Below are 20,149 nucleotides of genomic sequence, written 5' to 3' on the forward strand. Positions count from 1 at the left end.
TCATTTACATAAGAAAATACATTTCCACCTCTTAGGAAGTAACTTCAGGGAAGCCATGTCTTAAAATGCTGGACGCAGAAGGCAATGAAAAACTAGTGTCACCTGTTTGTTTGATTTTCATGTGTGTGAGGAGAGGAAAATATTTACAGAAGTCCAAACTGTAGTAGCCCACAGAATCATAAAATTATTGAGGCTGGAATAGACCTCTGAGATCATCAAGTCCAGCCTATTCCCTGTCTGGGAAAAGAGCCCAGCTCCCACCTTACTACACCTTCCCTTCAGGTAGTTGCAGAGTGTGCTAATTTCCTCTCTTAATCTTCTCTTTTCTGGGCTAAACAAGCTCAGCTCCTTCAGCTTCTTCTCATAAGACTTTCCCACCAATCTCGTCACTCTCCTCTGGACCCAGCACCTCAATGTCTTTCTTGAAATGAGGGGCCCAGAACTGCACACAGAAAGATTATCTCAGTGAGACTACATTGGCAAAAAAGGAGGAAAAAGACAAAATGAATGACATAAGAATTAAAATTTGCTTTACTATTAATTTGAGCTGAACCAGTATTATACCTATTGGGTGAAAAAAAATGGTGTAAACTATGAAAATGAAATCTGAAGATCCTACTCCCAGTTCTAGCTCTTACCTGCTGATGTTTGTCTTTATTCGTTCCTTAATCGTTTGTGCCCTTGCAGGGACGTTTGCAGGACTTGGTTTAACTGACTGTTAAACTGTCCTAAATCCAATGTTACAAGAATTGATGCTACTGCTTTCCCAAGTCAGCATTTAACTGGACTAGGTTTTTACTTTTCCTTCTGCTGCATGGCCAGGGCACAGGGCATTGTCAAGATCAGAAAGCCATACACAGCCGCAGGTGCTTTCAAAGGAGTCAACATTTGTTGATCAGTCTGTGAATGCCATTCCTGTTCTGCAGTGCGTTGTCGTTTCTGAGGCTCTGACAAGTCCCTCATGGAATTCAAACTGCAGTTTCCTCTTTGTTATCTTTCAGAGGCAAAGACTTGCTATGGTGTTCTTTCCTCCTTGTTCCTCTCCATGTGAGCTTTTGGCATCTTTATCAAGGATGGCACTTGAGTGAATGCTTAACTTGATTGTGCTGCCTAGACTAGAAGAAAGAAATGAGTTTAAGCACTCTTGAAAGAGTTTGAACTGAGTTAGATGCTTAATGCTTTCTAAGATGCAAACCAAATAAGTTTTCTCGGAAAGATCATTCAGCATTGCCTTTTATTATATATGTCATACTAGGGAAAAGAAGGGGGAATGAAGGAAATAGCTGCACAGCAGTAGATTTGTAACACATCCTCATGTTTGTTGGTACTTTTCACCGTGTTTTCAGCTGAATTGAGCCTGTGCATAAGGCAATACAGAGTCCCAGCCTCTTGTCCTCCTCCTTCTTTTTAACAAGCTTGAGGCAGACCAGCAAACTGCCAGCAGCCCCTAGCCTTGTGCACAGCTCTACCCTGCCTTGTGAGCCATTGTTCACTTTGCTTCTCTTTCTCTCTCTTTCTTTCTGTATCTGTTTAAATTACAAAGGCTATAAAGGTGAGGACTGGCTCCTGATTTCTTTGACCCTACCTGCCAAATCTGGTGTGCTTGCTGCTCACTGTCATGTCAAAATGTTTATGTAGTGCAAATTATTATTAAGAAATTTCATGTTTGCCACCTAAGCATCTGCAGCTTGAGACTCTCAATATATTTGAAATGAAAAAGCAGTGTAAATAGTCTGAGATGTCTGAGGATGCTTTCAGGTTCTTTGTATGTGATTTGGTGATGTTTCAGGTGTCAGAGACTTGGACACTATTAAAAGGTCTCTGAAGTTTCTCATGGTAATAATTCAGATAGAAGCATGCAGTTCCAGGGCAGCTTTGGAAGTTCTGGCCTGATGTCCCTACAGCTTTTGTGCAAGTCGTGGGCAGTCATCCGTCTGCCAGCCAGTGCAGGCTTCACATTGGATTTGATAGCATATGATAATGCAAGTAGATTGAGGCATCGGTCCTGCACACACTGTGGACTATGTTCCCAGCTGTGACGCTAAATGCTTAATGCTTCCTGCCTAACACTGGCTTTCTGTTTGTCTTTTGCAGCACTTTTACAAGCAGTCATAGCTGGTGATCTGCTGAAGGTAAGTGTCCACCTTTTCACAGCTTTTTGCAGGTTTGATACACCATAAATTTTATCACACCTCTGCTCAAAACAGAAACAGACTGCTCTAGGGATGGCTGGCAAGTGCCATTTTACAGCCTTTCCAGGAAGTCCTGAGTATTAGGGGAACACATCAGTTAGGTGAGATGTGAAATTCAAGTGAATAAGATCTGGTGTTAGACAGCACCTTTCAGCCCAGGATTCAGAGAGTGTTGCACTGAGCAATGTGTCAGTTGCTAACAGAGAAATTACTGTAGTGGCAAATGCAAGTGAACAGCAGTGTACTTCTGACACAGATATTTCATGGCAATGAGCTTGGTGTCCAAGCCCCTAGAGTTGCTAGAGACATCTTAGCTTCTACTTAGGCAACCACTAGAGCAGGCAGAACAAACCTCAGTTTATTCTGTGGTCTGATGAGTGTCTCAAAATGTGGAGTGTTTTGGTGTTTTTAGTTATTGGGAAGAAAAGGCAGCCACGCCAAAATGTTTTGTGCTTAAAGTTTGAAGTTCCATATCTGACAGTTACTCAGGCTACACATTTTGGCAGCCAAGTTGGGATTTGCAAACATGTCCTCACTAGGATGAGGACTGTGATTAATGATTGCAATTTTATCTGCAAGGAGGCAGCTTGGAGCCATTTGTACAAATGATAGTACGGTTAAGCTAAATCTCTGCCTGCATCTATGCCTCTGTCCCTGTGCTTGTGGCTGCAACAAGGGAGCAGCTCTTCAACCAGCAGTCCTAAAAATATTGTCTCCTTTCCACTCTTGAAGGCCTTTTGCCCATCTTTGCTTTGAGGGGGAAACTTCTCACCCTTCTTCAGATATACTGCATGATAAATGATGCCACACTGTCACAGTCCTCTCTCTCTTTTCTGTAGTGACCTGCATGGCAATCCTCCCCTCGAGTTTGTAGCATTTCTGTAATCTGGACAGTTGCTGTTTCCTGCCTGTTTTACCTCACATAGTGCTTCCCCCACCACCAGCCACGAATGAAGGGCAGAAAGTGAGAAGGGAGATCTGGAGCAGCTGAAATCCATATCCCTGCAGATTTTTGAGTTGGAGTTTTCTGATTTAGTAGGAAAATGTTTCCTGTGCTGATGGAAAATGGGAATTTTCAGCAGGGAAGGCAGATTTTTCTGTCAAATACGCATATTTAAAAATACCCTAACATCTTCACCAGAATCCATTTGCAAACATTCTGTCAAGCAATAATTAATCACCAGCATAGTAGTAATGTCTCATTGTTTGGAGAATAGAAACTGCTGTTCTTAACTCATACAAGTGTCAGTTCTTCTAGATTCAGATATTTTTTCCATCAGAACTCCAAAGCTGATTTTAAAGTAATATTTAATTTAATTTTATTCCATTTGTACACTGACCTCCTATGAAAATTAGTATATAATTTACCTGCATATTTGTTTTTCTACTCCTTCCATCTTATCCTTCTGTGTGGTGGGTTTTGTGTTTGTTGTTTTTTGTTTTTTTTTTCAGTTCATAGAATGCTGTAAGAAGGGAGCCAATTTGTTAATCCAAGGACCTGATCACTGCTCCTTGTTGCACCATGCTGCCAAGACTGGGCAAGGAGAGATTGTGAAATATATCCTGGAGCATGGTGAGTCACAGTGGTTAAAGCCACAGGGAGCTGTACTCCAGCCAGGTGCCAGTCAGGTAAAATCACACTGTGAGGCTGGCAGTGCCCTCACTCATCTATGGTCACTGTCAGCAAAATCTTCACCTGCAGCATGTGTGGGCAGAAAGCTAGGAATGTGGCAGCAATGACAATCATGCCTCCAGATAAGGGAAAGCATTGAAACAAAACTAAAGCTGCCTTTTGAAGAAAATGGGCATGTTTACAACTATGTCTGTTGTGGAGGCTGTGAGGAAATATTGTGTAATGTTCTCATTAGAACCTCTGGCATAGAAATCATCTGAACTAATTTGGTTTTCAACTAGATCATATATTGTAGAAAGCATTTAACCTCCATTAAAACCTTTAAAATGCTAGGGAGCCCATGCAACCATTGGTGTTATTTTAGTGTTTAGTAACACACTGATTAGGAATCTGCAATTATTTGTAGACTGAGTTCACTTAGCTTGCCCTCCACCCTTACAATACTACGTCTCTGTTAGATTCAATCTCACTCAATAATAAAAAAAAAGTATGATCTCCATTTTAAATTCATACTTATTGGCTGTGATCATGGCATTTCATTGTTTTTGTTTGGTTGGGGTTTTTTTGCTTGGTTGGTTGGGTTTTGACTCTTAATCTTTCATAGAATCATAGAACTGTTTTGGTTGGAAAAGATGTTTAGGAGTACAAACATTACCTAATTCCACCAGCTCTGGTGGTAAACCATGAACTGTGTCACCTAGCACCATATGTATGTGTCATTTAAATGCCTTCAGGGATGGTGATTCCACCACCTCCCTGGGGAGCCTAATCCAGTATTTGATAACTCTTTCTAACCTCCCCAGTTAGCCAGAACTTCTGGTAAATGATGGAAAGTGGCTTGCTGAGCACTTCTGCCAGCTCCCTCCTTCCTTGCCTATTCCTTCTGAAGATTTTGTGGCCATAGATTGCAGCATTTCCACAGTGTGAGGCATCCCACCAGGTTTCTGTGGTGGCCACAGTATCATAGTTTTCTTGATGCACAATGGCTTCCACCTCCTTCTGTTTGTGTCTGACGGTGCATGCATTAGCGTAGATGCACCTTAACTGTCTAATGGTCCTGCCATCTTTATGCAGAAAGAAGCCTTATTTCCTACATGACTGTTCTCAGGTGATCCCATAGTTAGTAACTCACTTGCATCTTCGCCACCATGTGGGTCTTCATTCCCTACCTCCACTGATAGCAGACTGACAGACATCACTAGCACACCATACTTCAAATATTGGTGTGCAGCTCTTGGGCTTGTTATAAATAAATTTTGTGCCCTTCCTCTTTCCAAAACTGTTTAAATTTCTTTTGATGAGCCCTGCTAACTACTGTTCTAGCATCCCTTTCACCTTAATGAGGAAGGTGTTGCCAGCAGGTCTATCATGCTGTAAATCAACCCAAAGTTCTGCCCATTACACCAGGATCAAAGCTAGGCATTGATCTGCTGGCGCTTGCTGTTTCTTTTGTCCTCACTCCCCACAACTTGAGGGATAGAGAACACTACTTGTGCTCCTGATCCCTTAACCTGTCATCCCAAGGTCTTGAAGTCTCTTTTTATTACCCTTGGACTTTAACACTGCCTACCTGAAAGATTAACAATAGATATTAATCTGAGGAGGACCAAACACTTGAGTGGGTGTACATACATTTGAAGCAGTCACATGTATGTGTCTGTCTGTTGAACTACTGTAATCCTGATTGCTGGAGAGCAGTACAATAATATTGTCATTGCTCTGCATGCAGAGTTAAAGTCATAGTGACCAACCTCTTACACTGTTGGAATTTTTTTCTAGACCTTTATACATTCTTGTAACTCTTCTGTTATCCCTCTTGACAATGTTCATGGCTTTTTTTGACTTCTGGATGTCAAAATCAGCTCTGCTATTCCATTAACAGCATGTTAGCTAATGCTTGAAAGTTACTGAAAATTGTACAGGCAGAAGAAAAACCACAACTCATAAGAAAGAAAGAGAATAATAATCCTTCTGTTAACATTTGTGTTAAATGGGCTGTGATTCAGCTCAAGTTTGAGTTCTAAATTTAGGTGTTTACATACAGGTGTCAGGTAATCTATGGGACTAAGTTCCTGTACTGCCAACAAAGACCTCTGATTTGGTTCATTTTCTCATGTATGGAAGAGGTAATAGAGAAGATTTATCCTCTTTCAGTGGCAAATGGAAGTGAGGAGGGTACCTTAAACATCAGCAGACCTCTAGCATGCCTAGCTCAAGGTGCCTCTAGTCAAAGCAGTCACTGCAGTCCAGCAAGCAACTCAGCTGATGGATACCTGTGCACTTCATTAACTTAGTTAACATTAACTACCTAATGCTGTTTGCCTTTGGATACCCAAAACATCTCCATGGGTCTATAAGATAATACATGCAAGGCTTGTAGGAGAGACATACTAAACTAGCAGCTGGAGCCCAAGTAAGTATGTCTGTCATTCCAAATGGATCCCAAGACCTGCCAGTGGGCATATCAAATGGCACAAAATATCTGTGTGGGCAACTGAAGTGTGTCCCAGATATCTCACTGAGATATAGATGCCCACACTTTGGCACCTAAGTGCAGTTGGCCTTATATCCAAATATTGGCCAATTTTCTCACCAGTTGTAAGAAACCTTACCAGTCCTAACTGCTTCCTTCTAACTTCTCCAAATTACCTCAGAAGTCACAATGCATATATGAGCCCCTGAATTCTGTAGACAGACAGGATTTCATTTGATTTTCTTACTGTCTCTGGTCTCTTCTGACAGGGCACATGACCTCTGCCAACTCACTGTCATGGCTGCCTCTCCAAGACTTTTGTTAGGCACATGTACCTCAACCAACAGTTTGACCCAGTTGCCATTTCTTTGGTGGAGGTTTAAAATGAGATCATTTAGGCTGGTAAGGATGTGAGCAGGGACTCCATGGGAATTTTTAAAGTGAACAGAAAAATGTGAGAGATTATGGACTGTTAGACAAAGACAAACCAGAAGGTTGAGCATATGTCAGCTCAGTTCCTCCCTACACCCTCTAGCCCCGAGGACGGCAGGAAGTTTTTTTAGCTTTCCAGACATGAGTCCTCTGGGCTTCTGCAAATGCATTGTTTGTTGAACATTCTCTGGGGATCAGAAAGCGCACGGGACAATGTTCTAATAGGGGCCTCTTCTCCCACCAAGCAATTAATGAAACTAATTTCTACCCTGGACACTTCTCAGTCACAAACAAGCTCTCTTGCTGAATCATCATCATCATAATGTCCTTGTTTTTCTGTTGCATTTTCTGGCATCTGGCATCTTCTCAACGTTTAATTAGTGTGTAAGACCCAATCCAACACTACCAATATTTGAGGCTTTCCTTGTATCTAGCCTGTCATTCCTGCTGATATCCATCCTTGATAAAAATGAGCCTTATTCCTGCTCTAGCAATTACCTCTGCCTAGCCATACTTACATTGCACTTTGTCTGCTTCCCATACGTGGCTGGAGATAGTTTTACTGCGAAATACTCTCCAGCATAAAGTACAGAAAACCTATTATTAAGCACAGAGGGAAAATTCTTCTGACTGTCTTTTTAAAAACAGCAACAAAAGAAGACAAAGCCCATCATATAGGGAATTTTAACTACCTAGTGTGAAACTAGTGGGGCAAATCAAATGCAATGCAGGAGTGGGGAATCTCCCCAGCAAATAGCATCGAGGTTGTGAAGGATTAAAAAATGGTGTAGTGATGCTATGACTGATCATAATTGTCAAGATGGCTATATGCTTTCTGCAAGCCTGTAAAGGACATCAGTGCAAGAGATTATTTTGTGATCTTCATCAGAATTATTTCAGATGTTAAGGAGAGGAAAATAGCCATTCTTAGATTAGAGAAAGCAGAGATGAGTCACAGGAGGAGACTGCTGTGCAGTGTTGTCAGAGACTTAGCAGTTTACCATCACAAGCCTGGAATAACAGCTGAAGTACCAATGCAGTAGGTGGCAGGACAGCAGCTGCTTACTGCTACAGAAACAGTTGTGTTGGCTGCTGTTCCTTCAGAAGAGTTTCTCTGTATCCCCCTGTGCAGGAAGAGCAGATACACAGACCTATCTGCTGTTCAAGATTGCCTTCCTAAATCATGAGTCTTTTACTCGTGGGAGGAGGGTCACCTTTTAAGATCTGTAGCTGAGCTGAGGAACACTTAGTTTGAAACTGAGGGCCAGACTCAGTAGGTATCAGAACCACATCTGTTTAGTGCTACAATCAGCAACTGTTTCATACCCTAATGCATGCATATTAGAGAAAAATTAACTGCTTATTTGCTTAACACAATCAGAATTGGGGATGGCTTGAGAAGCTCCATTAGAAAAACAACCTCCTAAATAATCCATGATAATTCTAGCTGTATTTGGAATCAAAGTTGGTTTACAGTCTTTATCAGTTCTGAACTATTTATAATTTGTAACCATTATACAAGACATTCCAAGGTATGCCTTCTTGCCTTCTCTAGATAGTCACAAGACAAACAAGAATTCTATTGTTCAGTTAGGGCACTTTACTTTTAAGCAAAGGAAAGAATTTTACAGCTGCCTTAGGAGTCTGTGGTACATGGGAACTTCTGGTGGAGCGGTCAGTCAGTAAAGCATCTTATCCTGAACATTCCTGTAACCTCCAACCTTAATGTCCTTGCTCTGTTAGACAACATCCTGTAGCAAGAAGGAAGGTGCTTTCATTACTATTAGTGCTGCAAAGTCAATAGTGAAAAGCCATTAGTGAGTTTATATTTGCACATCTGGCTAGATTCTGGAGTTGCAAAGAAGGCTCTTGTAGGATTTTGCCCTGACAAATAGGTATGTTAGGGAAAAAAGTTTGAATAGTAATCAAAAACAATACTGGAATAGAAAGAATTTGACTGACATTTGCTAGTATGTCTGGACTGCAGAATGGTTTAGAGTAGTTGACATTTGTGAGGGATTTAAACAGAAAATGCCTTAGTTTGCATAAAAGATCTAAAATAGTGTATTTTAATGTGAAAGTTCACCAAATTTTGCCTAACGACATTAATCAAATTGTTAGATGAAGAGGATTTAGACAGACAAAGACTCAGAAACGTTGCTGATGTCCAATGTTACTGCTTAAAGCAAATACTCGTCCTCCCCAGTTCTCCCAGGGACTGACAGGACAAGAGGCTGGCAAGAGTTAATAGCCGTGGGTCTCCTGTGGGTAGCAGTAACCACATCCATTGGAGAGGGCAGGCTGTGCTGTGAGCTGGAGGCCTTTCAAACTGCATGGTGCTGTATATTTTGGAAATGCCTCTGAAATATGGTCATCTGTCTCTCTTTTATGTTGTAGTGAGCTCAGCTAAAGGGCAACTGCTTTTGAGTGTCTCCTTCCCTCCTCCCAGCCTCAGCTCAGGCAGCTTTGCCTGATGAGAAACCGGAGAGAGGCTTTAGTGGAGTGAAAGGGGGGCAGAAGGAAAAAAGTTATTAATTCTACACAGACAGTCTATCGGAGATGTTAAGGAAAGAGAGTGATCTCAGCTGGGCTTCCCCTCAGTGTATCATGCTTTTCAGCTCCTTTCATGTGAACTTCTACCCCTACCCCCCTGTCTCCATCCTGCCATTCTTTAGCCCCCCAGTCGTTCTCTCTCTTTCTCTCTCTTTCTTTTTTCCCCTCCCTCCACCTCTCCACACATTTCTATCTTTTGTTTTTATTTCCTCCCCCGCTGTTTTCCTTGATAGAAATCTCACTCATGCATTTCCCTTCCGGATTTCTATTGGGTTATTTTGTCCTCTCTTTCTCTGCGCCTTGGTCCCCTTTTCTTTCTCTGCCTCTTGTGCTGGAGTAAAACGGCTGCCTCCCTGCTGGGTCAGGATGACAGTGCCGTTAGCTTTCCCAGTGCCAGCCCTTCCCACATCTGTGCAGCTTTTGTCCCAGGGCAGAGGGGGATTTGGAATGGTCGGTTGGCAGCGCCAGGGAGACTGATGTAAAAATGAGGTCCAAAAAAGAGGGGAAAGGGAATTAAGAGGAGGGCGTGAGATGGTTTAAGAGAAGCACAAGTGAAAATAAAATAAAGTAGTAAAGGGCACAGCTCAGGCTGTGTGTGAGTTGGGACATTCCAGCTTCAGAGATAGGCCAGAGAAGAATGAAACAAATCTATCTTGGTATCATGATATGGTGCTAATCGATTAACCCCAATATCTGACCCTTATGTATGACTGGGATGGGGCACTTCCATGCAGTGCTTTATCTGGAACAGTATCCAGGAGAGCACCCTTTGCACACAGGCAGGGTGTACCTGGCAGCTTCTCAGGTTTGAACTTGCAGGCTGCCTGCTCAGTCTTCCGCACTGAGTTCCTTGGTCCCAGCTTTGTTATTTTTTCCTGCTCCAGATCAGTTTTCCTTCATACTTGGCTTCTTGTCTCTCCAGACCCACCCTGCCCCATCTTATTCTTCCTTTCAGATTGTACCCTTGTACCTTCTCTCCATCCTTCCTCCTAAAGGTTTAATGTTTTTTCCCCCATTTAACCAGGGCATGCAACTATGTGTTCAATGCAGCCAGCACAGTCACACTTCTCCACTTTTGCATCACAACCTTCTTTAAACCTTACATCCATGAACAGAAATAACAGTTTGCTTGGCAGTATTTTTTCTAACACACTTTAGGCCATTCCTGTTTATCTATTACTGGGATGTGGCATTGTAGAAAGCCATGAGGAATTGACTCTGTTTTTGAGGGAACATGATTTTCTCCTGGAAGAGAGTATTTTTCTTAATCTGTTGGGAGTTTTGTTTGTTTGTTGTGGTTTTGCTGCTTTGTTTGGTTTGGCTCTATACTTTTCCTTTTTTAGTTTCTCAGGCATTATCTTTCTTTTCTCTCAACAAGGGGCCCTCCTCAGCTCTCTGTATTCTCCTTTATGCTTGTGGGAGCTCAGAGGTCCTGAGTGATGTTTCTTTTTGGTAGGAAAGAGTGAACCCTGCATGCTAAATGCAAAGTTGAGGATGTGCAGTGCTAGACTCAGGGTGTTGTGCCTAAAAACTGACAATGTCTAATGAAATTGGAGAACTGTCTTGATAGGTATGCAATGTCTGCTGCCCTGAAGATTACGCTTGCTACTTTTGTGACCAGACCTTTCTCATGATGACAGACAATGAAGCCAAGGAAGTACCGGCAGCTCCAAGAAGTGAGGCAGCTAGCTGCCCCAGTGATTCTGCATGTGTATGTTGTAAAAGCAGAGCAGGAGAGACAGGCTGCTCTGATCGATTCTGACACACACTTGGAGTGAAAGGAGTGTAGAGGTTGTGTGTAGGCCTTTGTAAGCAAGTAGTGTGAAATTCCTCAGTTTCAGGTGAGATTTGCTGTAAGCTCTTGAGGACTCTTGAATTTCAAAGTCAAAGTATGCTAAAGAGAAATATTAATACACAGGAAGAAAAATTCTGTAAAGTTTCACTCTTCGCCTTGCAAGCCACCCCATACCATCTGGCACTGTGCTCCAGAGTGGTAAGAGACTGCAGAGGGACAGTTTTTTCCCTTGTTTCAAATGATATCCAGATCCTGGCCTTTCCAGTTCACTGTAATTCAATGATAGAATTTGCTGCAATAAACATCTGCCTGTAGTGAATATCAAGGACAAAAGAATGTTAGCATAGATGCAGTGTTTCTCCCACTTAACAAAAATCTTTTCAATTTTTCTTAATCTTACTTTCCTGATCATTGGTAACCAGTAGAGTACAGGATTTGCATATCAATATAGAGACTGCTGGGAATATTCCACCCTGATCTACATTCTGTATAACACTATTAAATGGAGCAGCACAGAGATGTCATTCAGGACAGAATTTTGGCTAATTTTAACTTCCTAATGACATTTTCCCTCTAGGACTAACAATAGATTTTAAGTTGTAATATATCAGGGTTTCCAGTGCACTAACATTTTCAATGCACTGTACTTATGTGAACTATTTAATTGAGCAAGGTGAAGAGTGAGAAAATAAACTCCATGAATATTCATTCCCAGTATAATTTTGAGGCAGCTACTCACTGGTGCTGAGAGTCTAGCAGTGACTATGCATTCAAAATTTTGCTAGTGCAAGAGCTGTCACAAACAAGTATTACCTTGAAGCTTGGCATATTTGTGTAAATTGAGCTCTTCCTTGGCTTCTTTTAAATATTTACAAGAAGAGTGTTTTTCTGGTAGTTTTACTCTTCTACTCATGCAGACAAATGCTATATGATGTATCTGGCTATCTTTTGTAGGTCCGTCTGAATTACTGGACATGACAGACAGTGAATCGTAAGTACAACATACCCTGCCCTTCACATTAGGTTTGTTAACCTAGCAGACTTGTTTTTCAAGAGCAAACTTCCAAATAAAAAAGCTTTTAAAATAGCACAGTTCTTTATAAACAAGCAAAGAAACAGAAGTCCCCCTAAACCTAAACAGCAACCAACTCACATGTGGCTTTCCGATGTGAAAGAAATGTTTCTTGAATTCCATTAAGGACTTCTCTCCATTGCTTCCCATGCCTCCTTAATCATTCTAGAAAAGCACAAATCCTGCACTGTGCTTCAGTGTTTCTGATATCAACTTACTAAAGGACCAATCTGAAAAGTAAATTCCAGAAGTCAGGAAATCACTTTTCTTGCTCCATATCTTTTCTTCTGCCACTTCTTGATTCACCCAGGGTGCTCTGCTACAGCTGTCCTAAGCAGCTGCAATCTGTGCAGCTGAAGATTTCTCTCACGTAGCTAGAATCTATTATAATCTCTATTATAACAAAACAAAGAAATGAAGCAAACCAACCAAACAACCCCCCAAACTTTACGTTCAATTTCCCAACTGTTCTACATCACACTGTATATTCAAAGTGTCCCAAAGGCTATGTAAAGAAAGCATGAATAATCCTGCAAGTATGTGGAATAAATGGAGGGAAAATGTTACCTTTCTCATAGGGGTTAAATCTACCATTCCTCAATCCATAGTGCCCTCCTCTTCTACCACAAAACATCAGGAAGGTTCTGCACAAGGTATGTGTGTGCAGTCCAGGGGTGATGGAGTCTGAGAGGACTGCAGGTTTCTCTTCATCCAGTCGCGCAGTTCAGCCACTGAAATAAACTGCAAGTGAACAATTATGAAGGTTGTGAGGGCCTTTACAAATGTTCCTCTGCCACTAACCCTTGAAAAGCAAAGTTTTAAGCTGTAATTTGCAGCACAAACTTATCTTGTGATCCCCAGATAGAAATGTTATGGTATTTCATTCTGAACGTAACTCTCGTGCAGCAGAGGCAGATTCATTGAAAGGCTGCCTATTAATATTTCATCTTGTCCTGTTATGGACCAAGGCTGACATTCCTTTATGAACTTCCTTTCCACTTTATGGGTGGATAGGTAGAGTCAAGATTTGTCTTACTGTATATATTTCTTGTCATTTCATATTTTGAAGGTTATGTCATGTCCCTATTTGAACACTGGTATTAGGGATGCTTTTTCAATCAATTTGAAGCATTTTTTCTCCTCTTCCTAGGCAAATCTTGATAGATTTCTCTAACCTTGGTGACTCAGCCAGTCTCAGAATCCTGTTACCTGTAGCCTCAGCCTGAATGAGGAGTTTGTAAAAATCTCTCCCCACTACACAGCCTTCTTTTTTTGAAAGAGTTGTTTTCAAGCTTTCCCGGCAGCAGTTGCTCTCACGCATCCAAGAGAGCACATATAAGAACCAGGGCAGCAAGTATACTACTCATGGCTTTGATGGGAAACATTTGTCTAGGATGCATGCAGGGATGAGATTGAGGAAAAAAAAAACTGCAAGACAAAACAATCACTGTTGCTGTTTTGCCTCCTGTGGAATAAGCAAATGGCTAGTTTGCCTTTGCAGTAGACAGCAGAACTGGTGATTTGATGGGACTATGACATTCAGCCCTCTGAATACATAAAAGCAGTGCATGTTTCTATCCCAGCCCTTAGAAGTTCTTCACTTGCTGTTTATACATTACAAGCTTTCTTACCGAGCTGAAGGACGTAGATGCTGAGGGAGAGAATGCACAAGTCTACCTCTGCCAGCAGGAGGGAACCTCACAGAAGTATAGCATCCTTTTCTGCTTGTTCTTTGTAACTCATTCTTTGTAATGTGCATTGGTGTGCTGCGTCTCACTGCTGGTTTCTGTACTTTGGTCCAGGGGTGAGACAGCACTACATAAGGCAGCCTGCCAGCGTCATCGTGCCATCTGCCAGCTCCTGGTGGATGCAGGAGCCTCTCTGAGAAAGACAGACTCCAAGGTAACCCAGCTCCATCAGCCAGATAGAAAATCCTGCAGTCAAGCGAGACCAATCAGCATCCGTCCCTGCTGTTTGCATGATGGAGGCTTCCCTGTGTGGGCCAAGAGGCACTCTTTCAAAACAAGCTATTTTTATTTAGAGAACTGTATTGACTTAAGTACAAGAGGCTTCAGTTCAGTCCTCAACATGGGTCATCTTCACCATAGTGAGAGACTGGCCTCAAACAATTTGGTGCGTTGGGTGTGAATGAGGCATGACTGTGACGCAGCAGCATCCAGCATCCTCCTCCTCTTGTGTGGTCAAAAAAGAGGCCTGTGGGCAACGACCACCTGGGGGAGCCTTGGTTTGTGATTGCATAGCATCTGTGTGGCTTGATTATTGTGGCTGACTTGCTTTGTGAGGGTGACTAACCATTTTCTTTTTCCCTTGCTTGCCCTTATATTCACTGATGTGATACTAACCACAGCCTTCTCTTGGTGTATGCTTGGCTGAGAAAGAAGTCTGGTCAAAATTAAATCCTAGGAATATTCTGTCAATACAAGAGTGTGATTGCACAGGAAGCATATTCCAGAAGCTGCACCTCTGGCATTTTTGATGATAAGCATCCAGTGGTCAGCAGCTGAGAGGTGGCTGGATCTCTGAGTTCCAGTCAGAAGCAGCTAGACTGCAGCAAAAAAATTAAAAACAATTCCTATGACTTTATGCCATTTGAGGTAGGCTATGATGGGGAGAGAGAGATCTGTTTTTCAGATGAGTCTGCTGTACATTGCAGAAGATCATATCTGCAACAGCTAAAATCCAGACAAGTGGCTTTTGAGATAGAATCAAGCATACTGAACTAATCACAAATGTTGGGCGTCTCTCTGCACATGCTTAGCAAAGTGTGTAGTCTGTAAAGTGCACTTTTCAAGTGTTAGCTGCTGTGCTTTATATTCATTCACACAAGGCTTGTAGCCCAAGAATGAAAAATTAGGTCCCTTCCAGCATGTGAGCCCTTCTTTGTGGTGTATAACTAGCATGTCTTTGCAGAACTAAATGGTTTGCCCTAAACCACACAAGGACTTAAAAAATCTTTGGAATGTCATGTCTCTGATAGAAAAGCTTACAACAAATAAATAAATTATCCAAATTTGGTCCCATCCTTCCTGTAGTAATTTCTATGGGTCATACATTCACCTATTCTTCCAAATACGCTAGCACATGACCTTCTCTTTGTGTTTGCTTATTGTAGGGTAAAACCCCTCGTGACAGGGCACAGCAAGCTGGTGATCCAGATCTGGCCTCCTACTTGGAAAGTCGGCAAAACTACCAAATGGTTTCCCATGAGGATCTGGAGACAGCAGTCTGATGTCTGAAAACCTCAAAGAGGATCCTTGAAAATCACAAAGCTGCAGCTGAGGCACTCAGGCATTGTGTGAGGAAGAAGCTGATGGAATCCATGTGTCTCTCGCTCTCATGGGACATACCTGAGGATATGCCACCAGTTTCTAAGGGCTAAGGAGTCTTGCCATGGAACAGTTAAGTTCCGTAAGTTAGCCCATGATGGATGAGGTGGGACACTCAAAGGTCTGTGGAATCCATGGGCCAGGAAAATTTACCTTTATCGCTTCCAGCAAGTAGCATGAACTTCTCCTATGTTCATCTGTACAATTTCTTAAAAAAAAAAAAAAATAAAGAGGGGAAAGAGAAAAGAGGGTGTGGGGGAATCAAATTAGCTGGGACAGCAAAACATCCACCCAGGCCTTCCTCCATTCCTACAGATTTCTGCATTTCTTTTATTCTTTCATTCCTCTCACTTCTCATCCATTAAACAGTACCTTTTATCTCTGTGTTAAATCTTCACAAATGACCAGGCAGTAGCAAAAAATTTGAGGAACTCTGGATGCCCTTAGGAAAAGCTCATCATTTTTACTGGTCACCATTCTCTACCATGGTGTCCTCTCAGAAGCCTCATTCTCAGTGCTCAATCACCAGGGAGTTTTCTCGCTTTTAGAGAGGACTCTGCCTTGTTTCCCAGGGTGTAAGGCACAGTTAGATTTACAATAGTAACAAAGCCTAACCTCATCAATGCTTCTGAGTATCCAGTTATATTATCATTAAGAGACAGCTGTTTGTATGGAAGAGAGCTATATGGGAAACACAATAATGTGTGGCAGAGCAAAAAGTTACCAATAAGGCTTCTTATGACACCACTGCGTTGCATAATGACTGGCTCAACTCTGCTCAGATTTCATGTCTGCCTAGAAGCTAGTAGCTACTTTTTACATCTGAAATGATGGGGTTTACACTGACTTATGAACCCAGTCTCCTTCAAGTTACCACCAGAGGTAGAGACCTAGAATATCAGCAGTCAGCCTAGGCTTGCTGCCATCCATAAACAAGCAAGTGCTGTCCTAGGTCACATTGGAAACTGAGAAACCTTCTTTGACTGATTATGTAAACAAGGACAAGGGGCAACAGGTACAAGCTAGAACACAAGGCTTCACTTGGACTTAAGGAGAAACGTCTTTACTGTGAGGGTGATAGAGCACTGGAACAGGCTGCCCAGAGAATCTTATGGAGTCTCCTTCTCTGGAGACTTTCAAAACCTGCCTGGCTGGATACCTGCCCTAAGTGTACCTGTGTTAGTAGGGGGTTGGGACTAGATGATTTACAGAGGTCTCTTCCAACCCCTACCATTCTGGGATTCTGTCATTTGATTCCCCAAGGCAACAAAGTTTCAGAGAGTCTATCCCACTGGGAAGAACAAATGGCAGCTCTTCATCTTGTTACCCTGCTATAGGCTCAGAAATGTAAAGTTGATTAGCCACCGTAAAGGCTAGCCATGTCTTCTGTACTCATCTGTCCTCTGTCTTACCTCAAAAATTGTAACCACAAAAGAAGATAAAGCAAATGTATACACACAGGCATACACAAAATGTCCACATGCAGATTTTCAAGCACTACTCAGCTGCCAGAAATAGCAGAGCTTCCACTTTGACTTTGTCTAGCTGGTTCCCATGAAGATGCTCATGGCCCACCTTTGGCATAATTCTTGCAACAGATTTCTGAATTTTGCTTTACTGTCTGTTTTGAAAGATCCACTGCTGTTTTCACATGCCTTGCTAAGTGTAGGTCTCTGGTAGATGGTGACCACTGGAATTATATGCAGTTTGGAAGTTTGGAAACCATGAAAATAACTCAGGACATTATTCAGATAAGTTTTTTTGACTTGCTAGAAGTTGTAGAAATGAAATGAATGCAATCCTTTTGTTTTCTTTTTCCTTTTATTTTTTTTTTAAACCCAAGAATGATTGTTGTGCCAGAGAGGGAGGAGCTGAAATATATATTTATTTGTTTGTTTTCCTGTTTTCAAAGATTCATTTGATATGAGCAAAGTATTTCTTTAGTATTTCTTCCTCTGGAAGGAAACTATATATATTTGTAATCTATAGATTAATGGCAACATGAAATGTATTTTGTCTTATTTCCTGTCTTTATCTTGTTTAAAGAATAAAATATGAAAGCCAAATTCCTTCCCTTGATGATCACCTCGGGGCTTGTGCTGAAGGCCAGTATGTGTATATAATAGAATGGAATTTGGCAACTGTTAAAATAAAAAAAAAATCAATGAGTATAATTTTTGTGTATGTGGAGTTTCCACAGGGAAGATACACTGTGGTTTCATGATAAGCCTTGCATGAATTCCCTGCTGTGAGGAAGACTTATTGTAATATTTATATACATTTGATGAAAATATAAATTACATTAGTATCAGTTTTATCTTTTTTGCTTTATTTTACTGATATGAGAAATAGAGGACATTTCAATGACACCAGGGACTTGGGTCTGTCCTGTGCTGAGGCCACACCTGTACTGGAGCAGAAGCTGGTCAGCAAGCCCATTGCAGCTCCATGGTCCTTTAGTCCCATGAAGTAAAGAGCAGAGTAGTAGAGCCTTGCTTTAACCACATTTAGCTTCCAGATGCCACATATGAATGATATTAAAGGAGCTGGATCCAGTCCCTCTCTGGGGTCATCCTCTCAGATGTTCCTTGTGCCCAGAGAGTGGCTGCAGCAGGGACTGGCTCTACAGCTGCTTAGCAGGATAGGTAGATTTCCTGAGCTCCTTTGTGCCTTTTGGACTGCTCAAAGAAGCTTAGAGAACACAAGAGAATCTGATGTGCCTTTTTCCATGGCAGCTGGAGTATGATGATGCTATGATCAGAGTGAGCCTGTTGTGCCTCTGGATAGCTGCCCGTGCTGTGTGCTCAGTAGGAGGCAGCTAGGATATGACAAAAATTAACCCCAATGCTGAAGGTAGGACAGAAAGTGCCTCTACACAGTTCCTTTAATATTCAAGGCGTCCCAAAGCACTGAATGTGTAATGTATTCGATACTGGCCATGTACTGTACTTGTAGATAAAAGAGGATGCATACAGTTTTCTGCAATGGCTCATACATGGCATGGGATATCAGAAGTTGGTTTGCTGAGGCAAGATGTTTGAGGCCAGGATTTTGCAGGATTATTCATTACCCCTTTTCCAAGAGCAATGGGATTCTTGATTTTAGACAGCCACCAGAAGCAGGCAGACTCTCAGCAGTTAAAGATGACATGTACGTGTTGAATCTCTCAACACCTGGGATCTAGCTTAGTGTAGTACCATTTCGCCTGCACCGTGCAGGGCCCAAACTCTAGTGTGCAGCTGGGAATCTACTTAAATTACATGTAATACATCTTAATTTACTAAAAGTGACTGTTCACTGGCTGTGTCTATGTGTGGGTTTATGTTACTATGTATATGTATATTTCTAATTATCAGTATACATATATATAGATCTACACACACTTAGAACTGTGCCATCTGAATAATGAAGTACCTAGGGATGTTCAGCTACTGAGGCTGCTGGACTGACAAAATGTCATTTTCAACTTTAACTTAGTATTAAAGGGGACCCTTTTCAGTAGAACTGAGGAGTTCCTTGATCATTCCATTGTACTGGACTTCATTTTGGAGTTAAATGGAGGAAAATATTTATAATGTTGATAAAATAAACTTACTTTTGTTATTTAATAGTATCATTTACTCTTATTTCATGTTTTAATGATAGATGTATCTTTATGTGTTATCCAAGACATGACAATGTCACACCTTTCTCATTAATAATGTCCCTCAGTATTGTGATGAGTTCAAGGCAAATTTTGCCTATTACAAAACAGGCTTCAGACTTCAGTGACTCTTTTAACATTTTAAATAATGGCTTGTCTGTGATTCAGCATATTAGAATGTCTGTAGGTGTTTCTGCTGACACCTCATGGTTGCTTTTCACCAGCAGCCATAGAATTACTCCTTCTCAACTCATGGTGCTGTAGCCTGGATTTGGATTACATGAGATGTGCCCTGCTACATGAGGAGTGTCACATAGAAGCATCATGATCATAGAGCAAATGGAACAAGATTGATTTTTTTTTTTTGCCATTCCCAGATGTATTTGCAGAGCTGCTCCTGTTGTGAATGAATAGATATGACACAATTTTTCTGGTGGCATGGCCATAGGATCTTGGTTTTAGTAGCATTTAATAGCCTCTTTTGTTCATTTTTGGTTTTGTCTTTGCTGTGACAGTAACATGCATGATAGTGAAAGCCATTAATGCACAACCACCCTTAGAAGGTTCCTGTTTTCCTTCCAGCCATCATAGATGCTTATGTGTTGATCCTTTCATACATCAAAAATATGCTGAGATGATCTAAATTTGAGCAAAAGCTATGAAAAGGGCAAGGTATGAAGGTAGCCTTATGATTGCTGGGAGTATAGCAGTGCTCAAGAAATGTGTGGACATGCTTAGAATTTGAATGCCTTGAAAACGCTCCAAGGACAATTCTTGCACTCCATGCACTTCAAGAAGGAAACAGTTCCTTGTGCCAATCCATTGTCATTTTCTTTCTCCAACTTTTTGCTTCTATTGCACCAAAGTAACATCCACGGAGAAGTATTTTCTACAAATGGCTTGCTGAAGGTAACATTTCTGTCTCCATTATACCTTTTGTTTTCCATTCATCAGACATTATTTCCTGCATGTTCCTTGCTGAATCTGAGTCAAAGCAATATTTGGTTAC

The 20,149-nt window shown here is 41.5% G+C and overlaps 1 protein-coding gene across 3 annotated transcripts in view; it reads left to right on the plus strand.

Moving 5' to 3' along the window:
• DGKI (diacylglycerol kinase iota) overlaps positions 1–19,105 on the plus strand; it is a 238,706-nt gene extending 219,601 nt beyond the window's left edge. For 2 of the 3 annotated variants that reach the window (XM_064155533.1, XM_064155535.1), the window contains 3 exons: positions 2,095–2,132; positions 3,645–3,765; positions 12,033–13,980. In XM_064155533.1, the coding sequence (XP_064011603.1) occupies positions 2,095–2,132; positions 3,645–3,765; positions 12,033–12,073 (200 nt within the window). In that variant the 3' untranslated portion in view covers positions 12,074–13,980. Of the gene's footprint in view, positions 1–2,094; positions 2,133–3,644; positions 3,766–12,032; positions 14,053–15,283 lie in introns of those variants that run through there. The other variant, XM_064155536.1, reaches the window with a different exon arrangement.
• The last annotated feature ends 1,044 nt before the right edge of the window (positions 19,106–20,149 follow it).

The sequence above is a fragment of the Pogoniulus pusillus genome, chromosome 15 (assembly GCF_015220805.1).
Source record: "Pogoniulus pusillus isolate bPogPus1 chromosome 15, bPogPus1.pri, whole genome shotgun sequence".
In the NCBI taxonomy this organism is placed as follows: Eukaryota; Metazoa; Chordata; class Aves; order Piciformes; family Lybiidae; genus Pogoniulus; species Pogoniulus pusillus.